The 25,627-nt window shown below is 45.3% G+C and overlaps 1 protein-coding gene and 1 long non-coding RNA gene across 12 annotated transcripts in view; one reads left to right on the top strand and one right to left on the bottom strand.

The window, feature by feature from the left end:
- LOC309516278 (palmitoyltransferase ZDHHC11-like) overlaps window positions 1–17,474 on the top strand; it is a 35,218-nt gene extending 17,744 nt beyond the window's left edge. For all 11 annotated transcript variants that reach the window (XM_082195053.1, XM_082195043.1, XM_082195045.1 and 8 more), the window contains 8 exons: window positions 1,575–1,787; window positions 4,383–4,561; window positions 6,164–6,265; window positions 11,969–12,093; window positions 13,190–13,345; window positions 13,594–13,715; window positions 14,547–14,599; window positions 16,145–17,474. In XM_082195053.1, coding sequence (XP_082051179.1) covers window positions 1,575–1,787; window positions 4,383–4,561; window positions 6,164–6,265; window positions 11,969–12,093; window positions 13,190–13,345; window positions 13,594–13,715; window positions 14,547–14,599; window positions 16,145–16,160 — 966 coding nt within the window. In that variant the 3' untranslated portion in view covers window positions 16,161–17,474. The remainder of the gene's footprint in view (window positions 1–1,574; window positions 1,788–4,382; window positions 4,562–6,163; window positions 6,266–11,968; window positions 12,094–13,189; window positions 13,346–13,593; window positions 13,716–14,546; window positions 14,600–16,144) is intronic.
- LOC309516453 lies at window positions 13,019–23,288 on the bottom strand. The gene is made up of 2 exons (XR_014212937.1): window positions 23,219–23,288; window positions 13,019–13,360 (listed from the first exon to the last, which is right to left on the bottom strand). It is a non-coding gene; the product is annotated as an uncharacterized lncRNA (long non-coding RNA).
- Between the last annotated feature and the right edge of the window lie 2,339 nt (window positions 23,289–25,627).

Consider the following 25,627-nt stretch of genomic DNA (forward strand, 5'->3'; position numbering starts at 1 on the left):
AGAACGCGGCAAAGAATCCTGCACTGCTTGTTTAAAACAGGCTTGGGTTGCATGAGATGCTAGGCTCTTCACTACACTTCTCAAAAACGTTTGATTACGTTCTGAAAAAAGCACTTGGTTACCATTTTTGTAGTAGCATGCACAAGGAAGAATATATTTATTGCAGGAGAGCAGGGGTAGTCCGCATGGCGCCTTCCAGAAATTGCAGGACTACATTCCCCATCACCCATGACTATGATTGGCCATGCAGGATGATGGGAGTTGTAATCCACATCTGGAGGGCATACACTGGCTGTCCCTGCAGGAGATAATACAATGATTTATGTAACGTTTCAAATATCTTGTGATGGTGAGTGAATTTCTTTGACAATTCTTGATGGAAAATGTGCTGCCTTGATGGAGTTAGAGAGATTAGGAAGGAACAAAGCAGCTGCAGGTTCCCTTCTGGAAGCCTGTCCCCGTAAGCCCTAGCTCACCCTACCAAGACGTGTGAACCAGGCCTCCAGGTCAACTTCCTGGGCCATCTCTGAATTCAAGAGCTCCACCAGGGTTAGCTGGAAAAGAGGCATCAGAAAACCATCCAGATTCATTAGCCTCTAGGGGTGGACCACCCTAACCAGCGATGCCACCCTGCACCTAAGATTGTGTGGCCCTTGCGTGTGTTTTACTTGTGTGACGTTACGCGCGCACATCGTCATGTGCCTGATGTGTGTGACATCATGCATGCAACACCACATCATTGGGAGGAGGCTGATGGCAGAGCCCAGCCCAGCGCGGCTTCCTTTCTCATGCTCAAGAGGAGTCAGCCCCTGAACTGCGCCACCCTCCGCTCCATGCTCGGCCTTCTCTATGCCCTCAGCACCAAGGGGGCCCAGCGCCCTGCCAGCCGATACTGAGGGGGCCGAAGACACTTCCACCCCTAGCACTTGGCACACCTAACCCTAACTGGGCTTCCACAGCCGCATAGGACTTAAACCTAATCAGGAAGTAAATCTGATCAGGTGAAGGGCAGAGTTGACCTTGAATTAATGTGTGACTTAAGATGACTAATGTGCAAATCACAATGAAACTTTTTATTCCGTAATCTTGGATTTATATTCTTACACTCGTCTTGGGAAGGAGCACTGCTTAGCTTTATTTTGCCATCTGCTTTAGGAAAGCAGATTTTTTTCCTTTCTGGATTAACAAAACCACAAGGAAATAATTAACTTTTAATTGCCATATCTCAAAAATTTTGCATTTACTAGAGATTTGAAAGCTTGACAAATGATGCGCCTTTTTCTCTAAGGGTACCTGCCACATCAATAAGAGCATTTTGTGTGTCTCTTGGTGCAAGTGATTTATTTCTTAAAATTTGTATACCATTTGGTTGGGGAGGGAAACCTCAAAGCAGTGGTGGGACGTGGGTGGGTGACGTAACATTCTTGCAGAATTGTGAAAGAGCAAGATGCAGTGGCTGAGATCTACTTCCCATCCCACAGTGTGCCTCTTTGTGTCGCTGTCATTTCTTTCTTTCTCGGCCTAGAAAGCACACTGGCTATTTTTAACAGGTGATTCTGGGTTCTGTCTTGCAGATGACCTGCTATGAGAAGAAGCTGAGGCAGACAAGTCCTGAGCAGCTGAATGACCACATGGTGGTTCCACTGCACTCCAGAGTGAACGGCTGGTCTTTGCCACTCCACTCGTTCCAGTTGATCACCCTGGTGCTTTATTCATACTTGGCCATCGTGGGCTTTGGTATCTACATTCCTCTTCTCCCAAATGAATGGAAATTGGTTGCCTATGCTGTATCCTTTCCCCTTCCGTTTAAAATCCTGTGGTAAAACTAACACTGCAAATGAAGTGCATATGTCATGCGTGGGGAGAGGAATAATCAGTTTCTAAGCCGCAATTCTGGATCCAGTTACTTCTGAGTAAGCTCCATTTAATGCAAGGAGACTTAGGCTGCAATTCTCAGCAACCTTACTCCAAAGTAACTCCCTCTGGAATCAGAGGCACTTACTTCCAGGTAAGTAGGGTTACAATTGCAGCCTGCATAGGATTGCACTCTCAATCTCTCATTGTATTCTGATAACAGGGGCAAGTTGTGAGTTGTTTTGAAACGTGACTGATCTTTTTTGCTATCCAGACCACATGTTGGGGGCGAGCAGGGCTGTTCTGTTTTCACTCTCTTCTCCACCTCTACCTTTTCCACTTCCCCCTTCCTTCTCTCCTTCTGGGTTTCATGAAATTAGGCCAAGCTCATGGGCCACGTTTTGCCCACCCTTTTCAAGCACAGAACCAGGACATAAATTAGGTGGTTTATGTCCTTAAGGGAAATATCAAAATGTTAATCTCTCAAGCTACTAAACATTTTCACGGGCAACTAATGTCGGCAAACCTGCAGTGAACAGCAATGTTCAGTAGTATTATTACAACATTATTACAACCAATGGGCCTTTTTCCCAGTTAAGTGTGTGGATAGGATTGCAGCCTTATTTGAAACTTGTGGGGTTTTGTCTTTCAGAGGAGTAGGGTCTTGTCTGGACTGAACTTTTGGAGGAACCAAAATGTATTATCCCTCTGTTTATACTTTTAAAACTTGATTGTGATCATTCAGTAATATATTTTAAACCAACAGTCATTTGTAGTGTGCTTTGTGTAATGTGGCTCAGCTGCTTCATTTAGCTGCTCTTTTTAAAAGGCTCAGTAAAGTTTTCTTTCCTCTTCCTCTGTACAGGATGAGGAGTCCAGGGGTCAAGAAGGACACTAACATTGTGAATAGGAAACTCATAAATCCTGTAATTGATACACTGTTTGTGTACTAAACACATGATTGTTGCTAGGAAGACTTAATGGTGCCCTCCATTATTCTTGCACATGATGATCCAGTTTAAAGTGAGAATATAATTGTCAAGTTAGAACAAGTGTTCAGGTATGGGTGCCAGAAGCAGTTTTTGGCCCTTCTGCTCCATTTGAGCATCAACTAGAAAAACAATTATTTTAGTAATAAAACTTTAAATCACAAATGAAAAATAAGAACCATTTTCCTGAACTTGAAATATCCTGTTCAAACAGATTTAAACATGACTGCCAGTTGATTTAATGGATTGATTAGTGAATTGTAGAACCATAAGATTGTAGCGTTGGAAGGGACCCCAAGGGTCATCTAGTCCAACCCCATGAAATGCAGGAATCTCAACTAAAGCACCCGTGACAGATGGCCATCCGGCCTCTGCTTAGAAACCTCCCAATTGCTTGAAGATGAAGTTGTTGTAATGCTTTCTTATAGATGATCTGCTTCTAGGGTTGGCATCTTGTTGATCTTGTTTGATCAGGGTTCTCCCCTGATGTCGGAATAAAACTTGCATCATCTCTGACTGTCAGCCAAGCTAGCCGGGGCTGATGGCCATATAGAAAGGAATTAAAACATTTGGTGATAGTTGGTTGTTATTGTAGGAGTGGGAGCACTTTTAGATCTGTTGGTTCAAGAAGCTGAAATATAATGGGTAGATTTATTTATTTTTCCATATCATGCATGGCTATTGAAGGACCTAGTCTTTCCTTTGTAAAAATGTTCATATATGGAACTAGTAAACTTTTAAATAAAAACAACTATAGTACATAAACAGGAATTTTCCTATTCTGGGGAGAGTAAGGAGGGCATCTGAAATTGTTTGAGATTGCCTTTCCTACAAGCAAGGGAGTCTCAAGACGTGTTGTCCAGGTGTGGTACCTTATCAGAATGAATTATTGTACTGCTTTGATGTCTTAAAGACACTCAGTTCTATTTGTATGGAACTGTGGTGTATGGGAATTTCCTTTTCCTGACATCACTGGTGGAGGAAGGGGGGGAGTGCACCACCCCCGGCAGTGCGATCCTGGTGGGGTTCCATCACGGTTGCCCCACAGGCGGCATGCCCTGCCCCCAGGACGCCTGCTAGCCCCCCCCCGCTCTCCGCCCCCAGTGCTGGAGCATGAAGCTCCGCCACTGCCTGACATGTCCTGGTTTTCAGGTGTAAAAATGGTGTCGAGGGGGAATTTTGCTGAATCTGCAAAATGTTAGGTCTCCCCAAAGAAAGCTCAATGGCTTTGTGGGTGTCAGGAATTTTACTTTTTGAAATATGGCAAAAATGGTGATGGTGCAATACTGAATCTATGACAATCAGACAGAAACTAGTATTTTGCTCTTCCGGAGTCTTGCAAACAAATCCACTAAAACTAGTAGCCTTTGTTTGTGGCATAAGAGAAAAGAATACCAGCGACAGAGCTTTCTACCTGGCCATTTGAATACTGAAGCACCTAAGCAAATCTGGTGACTTAATGTAACAAATGTAAAAAACATTTCCAGACTCTTATATTCTCTTGTTTTTTGACTTTTCCTTAACCTCATTACAATGCAGGTGATTGGCTTAATTTTTGTGCATCACTTAATCACTCATCTTGTTGCAATCACTATCGATCCAGCAGATCAAAATATACTGAAGAAGAAAAATTACAAGAAACCAATGCCAATTTTTGACCGAAGCAAATGCAAGCATGTTATTCAGAACCAGTACTGCTATCTTTGTGAAGCTGATGTGTAAGTCACTCCCATTAAAGGTAAAGGGACCCCTGACCATTATGTCCAGTCGTGACCGACTCTGGGGTTGCGACGCTCATCTCGCTTTATTGGCCGAGGGAGCCGGCGTACAGCTTCCAGGTCATGTGGCCAGCATTACTAAGCCACTTCTGGCGAACCATACCAGCGCATGGAAACGCTGTTTACCTTCCCACCGGAGCGGTACCTATTTATCTACTTGCACTTTGACGTGCTTTCAAACTGCTAGGTTGGCAGGAGCAGGGACCGAGCAACGGGAGCTCGCCCCGTCGCGGGGATTCAAACTGCCGACCTTCTGATCGGCAAGTCCTAGGCTCTGTGGTTTAACTCACAGCGCCACCCTAGTCACTCCCATTACAGCACAGCAAAGAAGAGACCTACTTATTTGCCTGCACTGGTTTTCCTCTGCTATTTGCCTCTTGTTGCTTAAACTTCTCCTTTGTACTAGTTTTTTGTCTCTGTGCAATTACGCATATGCGTTCTGAACCTGCAGGAAGCTCACTAGAGAGAAAATTCACCACCTAGGCTAGTGTTTTGCACAACCATAAAGGGCCATGACTGTCATCCTCCTGCTCAGTTCACTTTCTGTTATTACAACAGTGCAAATCCATATCCTGATTTTCTGAAATATTTCCTCACAAGGCAAGCAAATGTACTGCATAAAACTAAATACGCAAGAACAATATAAATACATAGAAATGTAACTTAAAACTTTGAAACACCCGATAATGCTAAAATGGCCGGGGCAATTCCTGTTTATAAATTGCTTTTGTTATTTTATTGTACATCACCTTGAGATGATTGCATAATAATAATACATGAAAACCCAATATGCTTGTAAGAACATCACATAATTAAAATAAAAACAGCACCATCAATTTCAGCAGCCAAATTAAAAGCATTCGGGGAGGGGGGGGGAATTAAAAGCAGAAAACTTATTGGGATGTGGCCTGAGTTCAGATGGAGGCCCTCTGCCAAGAAAAGCCCTGCCCCTTGCCTGCTAGCTTAACTGATCCCACAGGTAGATAGGCGTCAAGCAGGGCCATGGAAACCGATCTCAAAGTGTGCAGCGACGAGGGTGAGTGAAGGCAGGGAGGTGCTGCAGCTGCTTGGTTTCCATATCTAGGAAGCGAGATGCACCTTGTTTCGGATCGGGTTGCACTCCCCCTAAAATTCAAGTACCTACTCCGGGAGAACTCTGGGAATTTTCTTTGTCTTTGAAGGTTCAAGGAGCCACAGTGGTTCGGAGAGCCTACAGCTTTCCCTGCTCCTGGATAAACTTCCTGGTTAGCTACTGTGATGAACTCTGTGTGAGGCTATCCTTAAAGATGGTTCAGAGACTTGCTATTCCTATCTGTATTTCTAATCCAGTGCAGTACTTCCACATTAAAAAATAAATCTCTGACTTCCTGCATGACTCTTCTGGTTGTGCATGGATAGCTCATCAGTTCCATGTACATTTTGTAAATGCAATGTATAAATATTTAGACTTACCATAAACATGAGACAGCCTTTATTTATGTGGTCTATTTTAGTACCTGAATTCTATTGTATTCTATTTAATGTATCTCTTCTTCTCCTCAGAGGGCCAAAAACCAAACACTGTAGTTCCTGCAATAAGTGTATTGCGAACTTTGACCATCACTGTAATTGGCTAAATAACTGTGTTGGAAGCCGAAACTACTGGTAAGCTAACAGCAGCTAGCTTTGGAAATATGACTCTAAAATAAAGGCCCTATTTAGGAAGACAGAAGTGAAGCACCCACCCCCATCTCTAGGAACACCTGTACTTTTAAACAATCTATTAGTTTTGCATCCAAAGTATCAAAACTGAAGTGGTTCTATGTACTAAATAAGCATTCCAGAGGATCTAATCCAGTTACCTAAAAAGCTAAGTGTTTGCCCTGAGTAAATAACTTTGATTGCTTCCAAATTGGCACTTTTCAGAGGGAACAACATCCTTTGTTCGCACACTCTTTATGTAGCATCTAGACAACCTATTTGGCAGCTTCTGGCATTTCAATGTCTTCTGTGTTGTCCTCCTGTCTTCTCTGAGCCCTGGTTTGTATATAATTTTTTTAATGAAATGCAGTTGAAGTATAGACATGTAAGGCTCGCGTGCCTTTAATTAAATACTTACTGTTTGTTGCTTCACCACATTTTATTGCTTCTTGTTGAGCATGGCTGGGAGGGTGTGTGTGGAATTAGTGGTGAATAGCCAATTAATTGAATAGCCTCTCTCAATTTCTGTGCCTTTTGGTATCTGGATTCTTCTTATTCTGTTAAATAGCATATTAATGCTGTTTCTCAATAACAATGGAAGGCGGGGGTGGGGTGGACAATGCAATTGGTCAGTAAATCCAGGGGAACAGAAACTGAAATTAGAGTAATTAAGAAAGATTGTTTCGGGCAGGCTTCCTCAAACTCAATCCTCCAGATGTTTTTGGCCTACAACTCCCATGGTCCCTAGCTAGAAGGACTCAGTGGTCAGGGATGATGGGAATTGTAGTCTCAAAACACCTGGAGGGCCGAGGTTGAGGAAGTCTGGTTCAGGGGGTAATTAACAAGCTTTTTATCACTCTATAGGAAAAGCAATGGAATGAGCCGAAACTGCAAGAAATAAACTTTTAAATGGACAGATTTTTTTTTTATTTTTTTTTGCTGAATGGGACTTTTGAGTTAATATTATAAGAGGATGGCATGAGGAAGGATATCAAGTTAGAATAAAGTGCTGTATGTTCCATTTTTATTCCACTTCCAGCTCATTGTAGAAAAGCAATGCCTGAGCAGCACTTAAGGGCTCTAGTGTGGAAGTAACCCGTCCTATTTTTATGAGTTATACAAGAGTAGCCACATCAAAAACACACTCCAAATGTGAATATATCTAAGAGCAGCCCACCTCTATTGAACTCTTTACTCCACACCCTGAAACCTTGGCTTGTTCCCCAGCTGGAGTGTTTTTGCTTTCTGCCTTCAAGCCCTTGGGACATTTTTACTCCATGGCATAGAGGTGCATTAATTAGGTATTAAGAGAGCCAGCAAGATCTTAATCAACTGGACGGAACCTACTTTCAAATACAGCCAAAGTATTGGTTTGCTTTATGAGAAATCAGTTTTAAATCTCCCCCAAGTTTTTATATGCTGATGCTGTACTGCATTTATTATAAATGAGCTGGCTGAGGAAAAGCTCATGAAAGGCTATTCATCCCTTGTGACACAGCTCTGGGAGCTGTGTAAGTCACTCATTGCATGATAATTAATGTCTCCTCTCCTTATGCTAGCTTTCATTTTATTAATGCAAGTATTAATTGAAGGCTTTTATGTTGATGAAGATAGCCCAAAGTGGTCTGATCCAAGGCCCCTACACCGTGGCCACCTCCTTTAACAAGCTAAGCGTTATTGCTCCAATTAATGCACTCCACAGATGGAGAGCAATTGCCTCATGCTAGAAGACATTCAAAGCAGACTTTCATTCTTTCATAGAATCATAGAGTTGGAAGAGACCACAAGGGCCATCGAGTCCAACCACCTGCCAAGCAGGAAACACCATCAGAGCACTCCTGACATATGGTTGTCAAGCCTCTGCTTAAAGACCTCCAAAGGAGGAGACTCCACCACACTCCTTGGCAGCAAATTCCACTGTCAAACAGCTCTTACTGTCAGGAAGTTCTTCCTAATGTTTAGGTGGAATCTTCTTTCTTGTAGTTTGGATCCATTGCTCCGTGTCCGCTTCTCTCGAGCAGCAGAAAACAACCTTTCTCCCTCCTCTATGTGACATCCTTTTATATATTTGAACATGGCTATCATATCACCCCTTAACCTCCTCTTCTCCAGGCTAAACATGCCCAGCTCCCTTAGCCGTTCCTCATAAGGCATCGTTTCCAGGCCTTTGACCATTTTGGTTGCCCTCCTCTGGACACGTTCCAGTTTGTCAGTGTCCTTCTTGAACTGTGGTGCCCAGAACTGGACACAGTACTCTAGGTGAGGTCTGACCAGAGCAGAATACAGTGGCACTATTACTTCCCTTGATCTAGATGCTATACTCCTATTGATGCAGCCCAGAATTGCATTGGCTTTTTTAGCTGCCGCGTCACACTGTTGGCTCATGTCAAGTTTGTGGTCAACCAAGACTCCTAGATCCTTTTCACATGTACTGCTCTCAAGCCAGGTGTCCCCCATCTTGTATTTGTGCCTCTCATTTTTTTTGCCCAAGTGCAATTTCTCCCTGTTAACCTTTCTTTGAAAGGCTGTTGGTCTCAGTTTCTTCATTTATTGGCTTTCAGGCTGTCTGGACCACAAAGTGGTGGCGGTGGGGGAATTGTATAGAAGGGACAATTTCCTAGATGCCAAAATCCAAGTTTGGGATAAGTATTCCTTGGTGAAAGAACCCCAGCACACAATATGTAGCAAAGTAAAGTATGGAAATATACAGGGACGCGGACTTAGAAAAAATATTGGGGGGGGGCCCGGGAAAGCTCATGAATAATAAATAAGCTCATGAATATGCAAATAAAGTGGCTCCGGCCCTAAATAGGGCAAGCCACGCCCCCCCAGCCAGCCGATTGGCTGGCTGGGAGGTGTGGCCAGTCGGGATTCCCCTGTTCTCGCGGGATTTCCGGCAGTGCCTCCGATTAGGGCGCGCGGCTGGCTGGCTGGCGAAGGAGCAGGTGAGGAGGAGGCGGGGGACGGCGGCGGCGCTCTGCTGGAAGGGCGCCCGCCCGAGATTATTGGGGGGGCTGAGCCCCCCCCAAATTTTTTTGAGGGGGCTCGAGCCCCCTCAAGCCCCATGGAGTCGGCGCCTATGGAAATATAGGTTGTTAGACCTTTAAAATATGCCTTTTCAAGTAAGTGCCAATGTTTCCTCCTTCCCCTAGCATAGAAAAAGGCGTTTGATAAGTTAAAAATGGTTTACTTACAAACTCTCCAAAAGTCAGATTAATCTGCTTTTCCATGCAGCAGCCAGAAAAAGTTGTACAGGCAGTAAAACTTAGCTTACTTGCACAGTGGTGAAAGTTCTTAAATTATTGGTATAGCAACTCAAGAGCGGCTTGTGAGAGCCATGCGGTCTGAGCTGGAGCAATCAACTAAATCTCTTGGGAACTACTCTCGGGAGGAGAACAACGGCTTGAATACCTAGTTCCTCCCAAGGTGAGGGGGAGGGACCTAGGCTAAACCTGGCAGCACAGTTTATTCTGTGTTATTAATCTCTTCATGCATTAGACTTAAGCATGTCAGTTATATGAGACTGGTTATCCCACAAATGCTAGGTGGTGTGGGGATCACTAGTGGCAGCCCCTCTAGCCGTTTCTCCTGAACACCCTAACACCTCCCCTCTGTTGGCTGACAAAGCTGTGTGTGCCCTATTATCTTCTCACCAGCCTCTAAGCTGGTCTGCTGCCACCAGGTGCACCAAAGGACACTGCCCTGTTGAAGTAAGAGTCTTTTCTACATGGAATGAGAGGTGCAATCTGCTACTGTGTCCAGGGTAGCAAAATATTGTGGGCTGGCTCTCCTGTCCACAATCTGCCCTTCCAATTCCCTGTTCAAAATGATGTCTGTCCAATACTGCTGGCTTTCCTCACTGATATTTGATTAAATCCTAATCTGCTCATTCCCTAGGAATTTGGGAATTTGAAAGGTGTCACAGCATCATACTTTCTCCATGGGGAGGGCCAACAGAGATGAGAAGGCTAATAGCTACTTCAGCATTTTGGGCAAACTGTGCTGCGGCAAAATTGAGGGCCAAGCTAAGATTGTTAGTGAGGTCAGTCACACAGGCCAGCTGCAGAACCTTTTTTGGAGAAGCATAGGTATAGGGAGCAGCATCCTGAGCCAAAATCGGTTGGTTTTGTATACTTCCAGCTGCGACAACTGGCCCCGTGTGCCTCCAGATAACCCTTTCTGCTTAGATATCTATCCCACAGAATCCAGAGCAGAGTATTCTGGAACATGTTCTCTTGGGAACTGGACGTCCCTGTTCTAGTCAAAATAAAAAAAATCCTTCCAGTAGCACCTTAAAGACCAACTAAGTTAGATCTTGGTATGAGCTTTCGTGTGCATGCACGCTTCTTCAGATACACTGAAACAGAAGTTGCGATGACTAAGCCATTCTTCACCTTCTCACCCCTTGCCTTTTCCTGTAAGACCTATTGCAGTCGTTAAGAGTCGTCAACAGGCTCATCTCAGCTATCTGCCAATCTCCCATTCCCACCACCCTTCTGAGTAATACCCCTCCCCACCGTCTCACTATATAGAAGGATCTGGCAACTTCTGTTTCAGTGTATCTGAAGAAGTGTGCATGCACACGAAAGCTCATACCAAGAACTAACTTAGTTGGTCTTTAAGGTGCTACTGGAAGGAATTTTTTTATTTTGACTATGGCAGACCAACACAGCTACCTATCTGTAACTGGTCCCTGTTCTAGGGCATTAATTTAGATGGATCACTAGGCCAAGCTCTTGGGCCTTGCTGTTGCCCTGCTTGGACTGATAGTACAATCTGAAACACACTCGCCACTTCTCTGCAGCTGCACATTTGTGGGAGAAGAGTTGGTAGTCATGGGCAAGCTATCTTTCAGGAGAGCTTGTTTGTTCATGGAGGAACCTCTGGTAAGTTTCTAAAAAATTGCAGAGTTCTCTGGAACACAGTATGAAAATCATTCCTGAGCATGGATGGGGAACCCCAGGCTTGCAGGCCTCATTAGGTCTCCCAGGGACCCTAGTTTGGCCCACGAGGCCGTTTCCCCCCAGCCAGAACCCTGGATGTCATGACGTAAAGCTACAGCTGCAAAGGAACAAGCAGAAACCTTAGGATGGGCTCCCAGGTGTTCATCTACATGAGACCTGCACTCAGCAGCACCTTTTAAATCCATCAAGGGTTAAAATCTAATGGAGGATTCCACTGTTAAACTAGCCAGGCAACTTTCTTGGTCAGTTAATGGCACTGTCTTCTGTCATTAGTATAACAAGGGAGGTTGCTTTGGCCTGAAGACAAATGGGTGGGCTCTCCTCCCTCACTTGGTGAGAAAGATAAAAGCCAGAGTTGTGTGTGCAGCTGGCATAGAAGCAGAGAGACAGAGCCATGCTTGACTTCTGCTGGAATCCAAGGCTGTGACTGGATGAGAGAAGCAGGACTTTCTCGGGTGCTAATGCTCCATTGTAGTCTCAGGTTGTATATGTGTGCAAATGACCCAACTATCACAAAGTCTCTGTTGTTCCTCATTACAAGGAAACCAAACCCTGGATAAGCACTGAAACCCACGGAGTCTCACACCTCTCAGAGATTGGGGTGGCGTGAAAAAATACAATTAAATACATACATTCAATTTGTAATTGTACAGCCTTCCACAGATTATGGCTAACTGGAATCTTTCTGTTAACGTGTTCATAGGTTTTTCTTCAATGCGATTGCTTCTGCTGCTCTTGGAATCCTTCTGCTGATTATGGTGATGATATATGTCTTCATCCAGTATTTCGTGGACCCAGAACGGCTCCGCACATCTCCCCAGTTTGAAAGTATTGTTCCACTGACTTAAAAAAACTTTTTACACCAATGTGACCTAGTAGTACTTTTTCAAGGTAGTGCCTATGGTTTCTTAAACAGAAAGGGGTGGTCATTAAGAGGGAAAACAAGCTCATGATTGGTATAGTACTGACTAGACAGGCATTTGAGCAATGTCTTTCTCTCAACCAAAATTTGTATATGCAAACATTAGGGTTCATTTGTACAACTATTGTAATTTTGAGGGTGGCCACACAAAGTGGTATAAACATGTACTTGTTCTTTTCAAAATATAATAAAGTAAGACCCCAGTTGAGAGGACTTTCACAAGACTAATTCACCAGGTAGGAAGGAAGATATCATTGAGGTGGGAAGGTTTTCATCTGTGAATTTGTCAATTCCTATTTTAAAGCCATCTAGGTTGGTGGCTGTCACTGCCTATAGCCACCCTGTATGCAAGATTTCTTAGTGCAGGCAACACTGCCAAATGGTTCACATCAATGCAACATATTATAATGTTACTACTGTCTGAAATCTGGAAATATTTTATGAGAGATTCACCATGTACTTCCATTAGATTCCAGTTTTAATGTTATAAATTTCTGAGTTTGTTAGAAATTTCCAATAACAAAGGATATAAGTTTGTAATTATGTTTTCATTAGTAAAACTGCCCAGAGTGGCTGGGGAAACCCAGCCAGATGGACAGGGTAGAAATAATAAATAGTATAGTAAGTAAGAAGAGTAGTACTGTATAGAAAAAAGTGAAAAAATTTCATGCAATATTCTTTGCTGAATTTTATTGTGTTATTATCTTCCTGAGTGGGTCATGGAAACTGCTATTCTGAATGATGGTTTTTGTATAGGGCAGAGTGGATGAATTTATGGAACCAAGAGGGCGGTAGCCCAGAAAACCTTGGGAACCACTGCTTTAAAAGTGTGTTTCAGTCAATATTTCTTTATTCACTGATATCTGGCTGTTTGACCGGCGTAGACCCTTCGGGAACAGTTTCGAAAGTCCTGCCATAGTATTAGTACAAAAGGGAACATCATTCATTTCATAATTGAAACCAGAATAAAATTACTTCTCCCCATTATTTTTTCTCCAATAGGTGTCACTAGAAATGGCACCTGGCTGGTCTTTCTTCCTGTTGCTCCAGTAGAGACGACAGCAGCTGGCATCCTGAGTGTAGCAATATTAACTGTGGTTTTGGGATCTGCTTCTTTCTTGCTGCTTGGACATTTGTTGACGTTTCATCTTTACCTCTGTAAGTAAAACAATTCTGAAAAACACAGGGTAAGGGAGTGCAAATGAAGGGCTCAGTTTATGCAAAAGACAGGCTTTTGTCCCCAATCTTAATGGTGCCCTGAGGGTACACTATTTTCTCACTAAAGGGAATGATGGTCAAAGAGAATGTGAAAGCTCACTGAATTTGCTGACACCCCTCTAAGCTGCAAAGCTTTAGGGATTTATAGTTTTTAAATCTTAAAAAAGCACAAACTTCCATGTACATAGTGAATAAAAAGATGAACACGTATGAATACATGACTCGACATCGATTCAGGCTGTCTACCATTTCTCGAGAAACAAGCACAGAGGGAACATCAGATACAACACACACAGTGGACTCTTTACAGGTAAGATCTTCTGTCCTCCTTAGATTTGCCTTTCTGTAGCATACCTGCTTCTAGTATATATTCATCTGGAAGATCAAACGTGTAGCCCTATTCAGGTGTTTGCCTGAATATGTGTGAATGAAATGTGCGGGGGAGGCAGATGTGTGCATGAAAGCCCCACCTCCAACATCTGCACATGCCAGTTCCATTTGAAACCTTCCCACATTGAGAGTGATCTGAAAGAACACACTTAGAAACCTCCCCATGATCAGGAACCATATATTTTCAGGGTTCCCAAATCACAATGAGGATTTTGAGGTCTCCTGAATGTCCTTAGAATCCCCCTTCAGTAGGGGTGCTGACTTGGGCCCCAGATTATATGTGCCCAATGGTGCCCACGACAGAACAAGACACCCTCTGTGAGAAGCTTAGGTTCTGTTTAGGTGGAGGAGGGGGGGTCCCAGTGCTGTGGCCTCCTCCCCATGCTGCTGAACTCGCTTGGCCGTTCCACTTGCCTTGACACTTTGCCCGCTGGGGCTCACGGTAGGCCATGGAGCTGGCTCCTCTTGTTCAATTTATAGGCGGGGAAAGGGTTAAGCCCTCTTTTTCCAACGCCTTGATGCAAACGGCACCACCGCTGGGTATGTTCAATGCTTTGAAGCTATGAAACATTCATTTCATGGGTATCCTGGCTGATTTCCAGTTTGGCCTTTAATCTTTCAGCTTTTGCCGTGTGAATTCTAGACAACATTTAGAACCCCTCTTTAGCACGCATTTAAACTTAAATCATAAAAAGTAGTTTCTATCCGGCACAGGAGCAATCCTCTTACAGGTCTGTGTTCACATTCTTAGGATGTAACTGAAGTAAGAAAACCAGACGAAGTAGCACCCTCCTCTATATCAGGGTAAGTTAACAGATACATGGTTATCATTTTACTGAGCCCAGTGTCCAATGAGCAAGTGAAAATTATTGCAACCAGAAAGAAGAAATCGGGTTTATTTAGGAATTTGCCTTTCATCAAACACCAGGTAAAGAAAACCATAGTAATAACTGCTGCATACACCTGTTTTCCATAGAAAATATTCTGACTCAGGCCTGATTCATATGTAACACAAACCATGGTTCTGGGCTCAGACAAAACGCTAAGCAAACCCAGCTTAGGTTTGGGAAGTGTTAAGGCAGGAGGACTGAGGAGAAGAGAAGAGCTTTGATTTTTCCTTTGAGCATCTGCATGCCTGCCCATCCATTCTTAGCCATAGTTTGGCTTAGTGTTTTATGAAAACTGGCCAGTGGGTTATTTCTGTTCCAATTAAAATCCTCTCAAGCTTCAACTGCTTAGTAGAAAACACAGCCATTATATATGACTGACAGGTTGTGACCTTAATGTAAGTAATCCATCTTGGAGTTCATTGCTCAAAACACAAATCAATTAGGGGCAGATGAGAGCCAATTTTTTTCTGGAAACGGAACGACAGAAATATCAATCTGATAAAAAAATTCCTTCCAGTAGCACCTTAAAGACCAACTAAGTTAGTTCTTGGTATGAGCTTTCGTGTGCATGCACACTTCTTCAGATACCACATGCACACGAAAGCTCATACCAAGAACTAACTTAGTTGGTCTTTAAGGTGCTACTGGAAGGAATTTTTTTATTTTGACTATGGCAGACCAACACGGCTACCTATCTGTAACATCAATCTGATAGTCCTTCTACCATCACCATAAGGTTGGCATACTTTAGTTGGGAGACTATGCACTCCCAACAGGAATTAAAACAAGGCATAATGTGGACACACCACCAAAATGCCAAACAGCATGGTGTACCAACCATGTCCCCTCATTAGCCATATACAGAAGAGGTCAACCCATGCCTGGTGATGGGCAAATACTTCCATGGTGAGGCAACTCCATCACAGTCCATAGATATAAGGATGCAACAACACCATCAACTTGTATGGATGCTTGAGTCTCCTTATCCCGCACACACAGTCTGCAAAGAACAAACCTTTAGACACCCACACAGCCACAGCTCATTTCAAAGAAGCATGTATGAAAAATTCTAGGAGAAGTTTTAAGTCCTGCCGGAGAGTCAGTGTCCCTGTGGATGGGAGGAACTTTCCTCCCAGAAAAGGGAAGGTGCAGGTGAGACCATAATTATATCTTCACAGAACCACTGCAGTAGCTCAGAATTAAACAGTGCTGAGACAGGAAGCTGGAGGAAGGGGTTTTAGGTCACACCAGGGAGAAGATGTGGTTGTTTTTAAAATATCCATTTCTCACAAGTTTTGCATAGTTCTGGAAGTCTGCATGCAAACCAGCTGGAATAATTTCAGAAGGCTGCACACGGTCTATTGGCTTGGTTGCTGCATATGCTCATAAGATGCCATCTCTACCCAAAGCATACCTGCAAGGGAATAACTTAAGTCTTTAATTTTGCTTTGCTCCCTAGAACTCATGCCAATTAACTGCACTTGATCAGGAACAGCAGGCTTCCTCAGAGACGGCATGTGTAGCATTTCCAGAAGATTGCTGTGTTTCATCGATGTGAAATGACCATTGTATGCACTTGATTCAGCATAGCTAAAGGGAAAGGTGGAATGCCAGTTCCTGCTCTCAGCTGGGTCAAAACTGGACACTGAAATCACAAGAGGAGATGTTCCCTTCCTTATCCAAATCAGCATGCTTCTTTTGTCTCCGAGAAGGGGCTATTATGTGGAAGGCTGTGGCCAGTCAAAAGACCACATGTAAAGAACATGGTGGACTTAGAGGATGCGCCAGGCCATACTTCTAGACGAGGTCTGTGTGTACAGAACTGATGAAATTTTGGTCTGGAAGTTCTCCATTCTATGATAATGAAGGGCTTGAAGTGTTTTTCATCAGCTGGCAATGCATTATATGAAGACCAGCTGATAACAGCTAAGGAGGAGAGGGTGAGGGTAGGCAGAGGGTGGCTGGATAGGATTTCAGTGACAGGAATCATTTTGAGGCCCATGCTGATGACCAATGTGTCTCCCAACTCGTCTCTATTTAATTGGAGCAGCATGTGTTTCCTGAAGTTGTACTTCAAGTGTGAATAATCTCAGCTGAAGAGCCAGCAGATATCCACAAGGCAAGAGTAGCCGTTCACAGGTTCTTCCTTGCACAGAACCAGTAACAGCTACTGTTGAATGCATTTGAGAGTCTCTCCCTAGTAAATGGGAAGCTAGCAAATGGGTAGCAAAATATGTAGCAGATCACAGGATATAGAGAAGATAGCTTGGAGGGTAATCATTTGACATTGCCAAAAAGAGAAGTAAGTCTTAGAGTCAAAAGTATCCTCCACGTGGCATTGGGAAGGCTCCCATAAATTAGACTGATTTCCCCAAAAGTGTCACCACAGAAAGTCCTGCTTATTAATGCCAGTTGGAAAATACTTTCCTTTTTGTCTCTACGCTGAAAACCAGTTTTTTTTAAAATAGAAAATGGATTGTGTATTTGATCCTTTTTTAAAATGCTATTTCTTATATGTTTTTGTGGCATTACAGGAACATTTTAATAAACTCCCCCATAACACAATGCAAGAGTCTATCCTAGTTACATATGTAAGATTGGGTTTATTTGACTAAAAATTACAGAGGTTGATTCTCATTTGCACTTTACATGGGGGAGCGATCCTTTAGATTGGAAAGTTTTCTAGGTTTTTAATATGTGTACGATGAAAGGAAAATGTTATTGAATGAAATGTACTTGTTTTTTAATCCTCATTCTTTTCATAAAAAGCATTAAAGATAATAAAATTATTATTTTAAAATTGCCTTTTAAATAGGGGGAGGAATATCGTCTATGAAATATTGGTGGCATATAAGGCAATTGTGTCATAAAGAGCCTAACACTAGGCTGCTTCATTCTGGAGATAAAGGTTGGAAAGCACATTTCTGAAAAATGAAACTCACCCAAAGCTTATATTAAAAGAAACACAGGAAATTAATTGTACAAGTGCACGATGAAGAATAACTAGCCAAGCGGCATTGATTCTGACCCTGTGGAGTTAGCAGCCACCAGTTCTACGTGGCTGCTCTCAGTCTCTGGGAGCTTGCGACCAAGAACATGCGATCAGGGCTAGTAAACGGGCTTTTGCGAGGGTGTTTAGTGAGCTGGTTTGAGGGGAAGCCTGGAGTGCTAGGACACAAGTGTATGCAGGAGCAAGAGACCTGGGCAGTGACTTGGAACACCTGTGCCATGTTTGTTTTCCTGCCTGAGGGTGTATGAAGTTACACCTGCAGCAAATGTAAGCTGGTTGCCTTGCTGGAAGAGAAGGTTCAGCAACCTGAGGCCCACCTCTCCAGGCGTAGAGTCATCAGAGGAAGATATTCGAGATGGAGCAAAGCAGACTGTCCTGGATTAGTGATACTGTGGGGGTTAAGGCACCCTTAGAGAGGAGGAAGATCACTAAATGCAGGAAGCAAACCCCTGGAGGAATGTGACACACAGAAGCAGGACTGTCAAGAAACGTGTTGTGTCTTTCGGGCGGTACAACTGATTCCAGGCCCTCCCCTTGGACCCTTAATTCTGGGCCACAGGAACAAGGACAGCAGTTGCAGGTCTCAGAACATACACAGATGGCTAGAGAAGGAGCAGTATATAGAAGGATTCCATCCACTGCCCAGAGGAGGATGTGATGTGTTGTGGTGGCAAGTGACTGCTCTACTGATGAGACAGAGGTTGCAGTGTGCAGGTGTAACAAGACGCCCCAGGAGGTGTGCTGTCTTCCAGTTGCAAAGATTCAAGATGTGACAGAGAAGTTACCAAGTCTTATAAAGCCCATCGACCATTACACCTCCCTCCCTCCCTTGTATCCCATGTGGGTACAAATGATACCACCAGACGCAGCCTTCAGCATATATGGGACTATGAGACTATGGGTAGGAAGTCCTGTTGAGTGATGGCCCTCAACAGGATGACCCAGGAAGAAAGAGGAAGATACTGGAAGTAAGACAGGAGGGCCTGGCGTGCTCTGGTCCACGGGGTCACGAAGAGTCGGACACGACTAAACGACTAAACAACAAAAACAACTGGCTGTGCAGATGGTGTTGGGGAAATATTGGCTTCTTTGACCATGGTTCTCACTTCCATGAAGAAAGACTTCTGGCAAGAGATGGGTTGCACCTCCTAGAGGTTGGCAAGAATGTGGATTAAATTAGGATTAAATTTAGGTTTGTTTCATAATCAAATGCCCAGCCGAATGCTATTTTCTCCCATCAACTTGTTCTAATCAGATAGTTGAGGGGCAGAGTCCTTTGCCCCATTGTCAAGAACAGGAAGACTTTGCAGAGGGTAACTATGCAACTCAGTCATAACTTTTGATAACAGCAGCCTAGCAACTGGGATTTATAAACAGCAGCTGGAAAACACATTTCTTTCACCATTTTGCTGAATTATTTGTTTTTAAGGCAGGGAACCTGGCACTCATTTTACATGTTTGTTTTTAAAAACACGAATGTCTTTCTCAAAAGCTGATAATACAAATATTCAAATGTGAATGGGGAACTTAATCTTGGAGGTTTGCCCTGTGCAGATGTTGAGGGAAAACACAGAGCTTTATCTTCTCGGGAGGAGGAATGATCTCAACGGTAGCTGTGTTTAACAAAGAGATCTATAATGACCAGTAAACATAATCCAAACAATTGAATAACTGAACAGGGAAACTTTTCAGGGGAGGAAAAGACATAGGCTTTCAAATCTGTTAATTTCCCCCTCCCTTCTTTGGAATCTAGTGGTTTGGCCAAAGACAAAACTGAATTTTGCAATTAGCAAAAGCAATCAGGAAAAAACCTAAATAATAATTAGTATGCAAACATTTGTATCGCCACCATGATGTTTATGCTTGCCAGTTCCCAGACTGAAAGTTGGAAATCTGTCAGGCTGGGCTGCTACACTGCCCCCCCAGTGTTGCCTGCCTCAAGTTCTGAATTTTTTAAAACCAGAAGATTATGCAGCTGAAGTCTACAGAGAACTAGAGAAGTCTGCTAGGGTTCCTGAGCAAAGTGACTATTCACAGAAAAGGAACATAAGCCCTTTTGCTAAATAAGTGTAAGAGCTGGTGTAGCATACTGGCTAGGAGGCCAAAGATGCAATAACCCCACTTATTCAGGAGTAATTCTCACTGAATTCAATATGGTTCACTTCTGAGTAGAAATGGTTAAGATTGGGCTATACATACATGAATCAGAAAGTCCTTCATTCAAATATCTCTTTGGCCACACACTCACTCGATTGCCTTAGGCCAGAGGTTTTCAATTTTTTGAATCCACGGCTTGCCTGCAGAACTTGCAGCCTCTCACCCTTTTTCAAACAGCCTCCCTTGTGGAGTGTTCCCTCAGTCTCTCTCCTCTCCCCTCTCCTTGGGAGTCCTCTGGGCAGCCGCAACTGCCACCCCTGGTCTCTCAGCTGCCCCCTCCGCCCCAAAGAGAGGTGACTTCTCACACTGCCCCACAGAGGCCTGGGAAGCACCCCCTGGCCAGCCCCAGAGGCATCATTCCTCTGGGGGGGCTTATAGCCAGAGCTGCTGCAACAAACAGCCATGCAAGCCTTTGGGAGGCAGAGATGCAAGAGGAAATCAGAGGAGGGAGGAAAGGAAAGAGGGTCAGAGGCCAGTGTTCCCCGCAGCACCCCCGACTATCATTCAAGGCACCTAAGGGTGCCATGGCACACTGGTTGAAAACCACTGCTTTAGGCACACTACTCTTCCTGTCTGCATTATGGGGCTAATGCTAGTCAATCTGGCAGAGTTGTTGCAATGATTGATGCTACAAGGTAATGTATATTACATGCTTTGAACATTCAAAAGCACTATACAAATGTTGTGCATTTTTGTACTGCTAATATTGTATACCAGTTCAAATGGAGCTAATTAAACCTTGAATGTGCCATTGTAATCAGAGCAAAATGAAATACAATCCATCCTGCCCTTTCTTACTCTTTTTGATTGGGTGATATCCAGTACTGTATGAGTGGAATTCCCTTCCTATCCTCCTACCTGTAGCCTTTTGCCCTGCCTTCATCAGGGCGTCCCACCTTTACCTGCTACACACCTGGCATTTTATGCATTATCCTACTTGTGTAGGGCAAGTGAATGTGGCCTGGGATGGATTCATGGAGCAAATTATGACTTTGGACAGGACTAATTCAGTCCACAGGGTGGCTTTGCCACACTGCTGCCTGGGATATGCCTTGGAAACTGTATATCTGGATTAAGGAGGCAATAAAATGGGACACCATTTTGATAAACACCATGCTCGTGCAGTAGCCACACTGAAGGCACATAAACTGTCACATGGAAGAACCCACAGATAGTTATCAAGTGTTAACTGGTTTAAATTGGCTCCTGATAAATGAAGTAAGCAGCAGCAAACAGCAGTGGCGTAGCGTGGGGGGTGCAGGGGGGGCCAGCCGCACCGAGCGCAACATCTGGGGGTTAGGGTTAGGGGGCGCAAATCCATGGGTTAGGGGGCGCAAATTAATTGCCTTGCCCCGGGTGCTGACAACCTACGCTACGCCACTGGCAAACAGGCCTCCATCACCCAGCAGGTGAGCCAGTTTAGAATGCAATGGGTCTTTTGCTGGTCCAGCTCTGCCCACTCCCCAACTTGTTTAAGTGGTTTATACAGTGGTACCTCGGGTTACAGACGCTTCAGGTTACAGACTCCGCTAACCCAGAAATAGTACCTTGGGTTAAGAACTTTGCTTCAGGATGAGAACAGAAATCGTGTTCCAGCGGCGCGGCGGCAGCAGGAGGCCCCATTAGTTAAAGTGGTGCTTCAGGCTAAGAACAGTTTCAGGTTAAGTACGGACCTCCGGAACAAATTGAGTACGTAACCAGAGGTACCACTGTATTGGCTTCTGTTTGTGGGGATGCCCCCAACAGTAGCTTCTACCCACCATTCCAAGAACTGCAGCAAGGAGGGACAACTCTATCTCATCCAAACCCCTTCCAGCATTTGCTCTCCCCATTAAAAAACTGATTAAAACTGCTTCACTTCAGATGGGACAGAATCCTAGCTTCCTTTTTGGGGGTGGGCGGGGGGTCCTGTGGTCACTGATGATAGCAATTTTGTATCAGTTGTCTCCCCCTTGTTGCTGAGGATTATATTGTAAACTGCCCCATGGATGAAGAGCAATATATAAATTAAATATGTAACTAAATAAAATAAGATTGCTCTTCAGTTCCGTGTACAGGAGGCTCCCTGTTTTATACATATGCAAAACTGCATCTGTCTTGATGTCTTCACAATAGCTAGTGCCAACAACTGGGCAAAAAGCATTCTGCTTAGGATAACTCCCATGAATTTTTATATATTTCAGAAGTGTTGGTAAGTAAATAGTAAGCAGAGCATGCATTATGGATGAGCTTCATTAACGTTTTCGAATCCCAATGGATCCCAGTGAATTGCGCCATTAACAGATGAGTCACAGCAGGTATGGGAAACACTGATCAGATTTTTGTTTGTTTTAGTGTTCTCACTTTGTATTTTTATGTTGTGAACCACCTTTTGATCTTTGGATGAAGGATGGTGTAACAAACAAGCAAACATATACTGTAGGTACAGGCAATGCCGTTTTCATGCCAAGCAGGGAAATTGGCATTACTTCAGGGAAAAGTGAATACTGGCTTATAGAAAGTAGGCATCGTGGCCTTACCAGTGCCATGAATGAAATTATGTTTTTAATTTTGCCCTGTTTCCAGGAGGAAAACACTAAATCATGTAAAGCCTGACTCCTCCCACCCCACCACACATCACTGGGTACCCTTGTTAAAAAGGTAGAAGTGATTCCGGCAAGGATTCACAGGACACAGTTTTTTACTTTTTGTAGAGAGGTCCCAACTGGTGGCTACTTACCCATTTCCTGCCCCCTTTCCCACCTGTGTTGATGGCAGATTAAAAACCATGTTCAATTGGTTTTACAAAGTCAATAAAAGTACACCATGTTGCATAGAACCTATAAATCCCCCCCCGCCCCCCACTCGGGACGTTCGCTGTTTGTCTGAACAAATTAAGTGTTTTACAATGTTGCATTCCTGCAACCTGAGAGATTTCCACTTTTTTGCTACCACTAACTCAGCTGCTGTTAGCAAGTGTAAGAGAAGATCTTTCTTGCTTGAATATCGACTCTGCGGAGTAAAGATAAGATAAGAGGGGCGCTTTTGGGTCATCAGGCTGGTTTTGCGGGGTGGAACTTCCCTCCAAAGGGGGTAAATTCGGGGCTGCGCCACCTCGCAGGAAAAAGCCAACACCCAGGTGAAGGCTATGCGCTCGTGCGGTATGCCAGTGGCGTAGCGTGGGTTGTCAGCACCCGGGGCAAGGCAAGTAATTTGCGCCCCCTAACCTCCAGATGTTGCGCCCGGTGCGGCCGGCCCCCCCTGCACCCCCCACGCTACGCCACTGCGCTAGGCAGGTATGCATGTGTATGTAGTCTACCGCCCTATACGCCTAGATCTCGGGGCGGTTCAGGACATAAAATGACAATATGAAAAGCACCCCCAAACCTTCTTGGGCCTCATTGCTGGAGAGGCTGGAGGCGCTCCGGGACGCAGCCCCCTGCTGCCCGCGTGGAGCGCGCTCCGGGCCGAGCTCCCCTGCCCGGCGGGGGCCGCGGGAGGGCGCGCCGAGCAGGGGCCACGGCAGCAGGCGCCTGGCTGGGCGGAGTCCCGCGTCCGGCCCCTCGACGGCCCTTCGCCAATGCCGGGCGCGCAGGGCGGAGCCGGCCGGCCGCCTCAGAGCCGCGCTCGCCGCGCCTCGCTCAGCCGCCGCCGCCGCGGACGCTGCTTCTTCTGCTGGGGGCTCCGCGCGCCCGAGTCCGGGGCCGAGAGGGGGCAGGCAGCGCGGACGGGCAGGAGCCGAGCGGGGAGGTAAGCGGGTCGAGGAGCGGGGCTTGGCGGGGCTGCGCGCCTCAGGCAGCGCCGCCTTCCCAGGAGCGCCCGCCAGTTCCGGGTCCCCGGTGGCCTTTTTTGGGCTGCGGCGGCGGCCAGGCAGCCGCCCCCCCCGAGCTCCGCGCCCGCCCGCCCGCTGAAGGCTGCCGAGTCAGACCGGGCGGGAGGGAGAGGCGCCGGCAGCCCCAGCGCGCGCGGGTTGCGCCGGCTCCTGCTGCCTCTGGGCGCCCGCTGCTGGCTGGCCGCCTCCCGGGCTGCAAAGCGAAAGCGCAGAGGCGGGAGACGGCGCTTTCCTCCTGCTGAAGTTGGCGTCTAAACATTGCCGGGCTTTGCCTCTGACCGCCCTCTTCGAGGAGAGATCCCGGTTGCCTGCTCGCTGCTGCTGCTGTGTTTGCCGCCCTCCCGGCCCCGGGCGAAAGGCTCTCGGAGCTGGTGGAGCGGTCGAAACCAACAGGCGCCTGCACGCGAGGAGAGAGATGGCATTCTTTGAAATTGCAGGAGCCTTCTTGCAATTAAAGGGACGGGTCCCTGTGGACCTCCTGCTCGGAGACGTGCACCCTTCTGCTCTAATAGATCTTGCTTTAAAAAACCGACTCCCTTTCTGTCCCTCAACCCCAGAGAAATCTGAAAGATTTTGCTGGCAAATAAACAGCCTCTTCCTGCAAACAGAAGCTGCGCACATACACGAGGGGGGTGGATGGTGCCGCCTGGGGGGGGATGTGTGGATGTGATGGGGGAATCTTTAGGTTCTTCCTAGTTATGGCTTCTAGATTTTTCTGGTGTTTTTCTAGGTGCTTCTGTGTTACGTAATAGATCTTGAAAACTGGAGTCTGTGTCAGACTCGCTGAGGACCCCTTCTCTTTGCCCTTCCATTGCAGTGTTTATCTTTCATTTTCTGGGGAAGAAGGTTCCTGAGAAGCGGTTGTCAAGCGATAGCTGGGTGGCAGCAACAGCAGCAGCAACTGAGGATCCTTATGCATGTGTTTCACAAGGGAGAATAAATTATGCACCTTCCCTGGAGGTAGCAGGTGCAATGGAAATGATTCGCACTGGATCCTTCGGTTCCACTTTCTGATTTCATTCCCGCCAGAGGGAGAGCAATATTTACTCATTTCCTCATCATGTTGCTGTCTGTGCACAGCGCCTGATCTGGGCTGCAATCCTCAGACCTGGCCATTTCAGAGCAAGCCCCTTGCATCAGTCAGGAAGATTGCAGAGAGAGGGAGCTGGAGGGCTGGGACAAAGCCCCAAAGCACAGGGGCTCAGGTGGTCTTGTGTCCTCTGCAGGGGGGAGAGGCAAGATCTGTTGGCACACAATCCCTGAGGACCCTTCCCTGAATTTGCCGCTTTCATTCTTTTACAGCCTTTTGATTTACACAAGTCAATAGAAGGGAAAGGCAGGCAGTCAGGATTCTACCTTTATACAGTAACACCCCCCCTTCTGCCTTCTAGTTGGCTAACCAGTGAGGACAAAAGCACTGAGGTGACTGGAACTATATCTTTGTAAATAACTGTAAAGGGTAAATATATCTTGTGTTTTGATGTGTCATGCCCTATCTCGGTGTTCAGAACCACACCACAGGAAGTGTGTGAGGGGGGGCTGCGCATGTCTGCACTGTGTCCCAGCAACCCCCTCCCCCCAAAGTGCTCTCTGTGTCTTCAGTTGGGTCTGACCCTCTTGACTTGGAGGCTCTTTGTACAAGTAAAATAAACGATGGCTTGTTGCGGTTATCTGGGTGCTAAGGAGAGCCACTCTGCACAAGCTCAGAATCTCTATTATTTCAGGACAGTTGCAGCACTGGAAAACCTCTGGAGATTAGATTATTTTTATTCTGCCTGTTACAGTTTTGGCCTGGTGCTTGCTAAGGTGGCGAAACCTGTGCCTGAAGGGTACCATTTTATAGTGTAGGTGGAGGCTTGTTAGAAGGAATGCATCATCTACACATAGAAAACTGGTATATCAAGGAGAAGACTAGCCTAGAGCCCTTCTCTCATTGGCATGTTGGTTTTCTGTGTGCTTTTAAC

This window comes from Podarcis vaucheri (genome assembly GCF_965113315.1).
Source record: "Podarcis vaucheri genome assembly, chromosome: 13".
Taxonomy (NCBI): Eukaryota; Metazoa; Chordata; class Lepidosauria; order Squamata; family Lacertidae; genus Podarcis; species Podarcis vaucheri.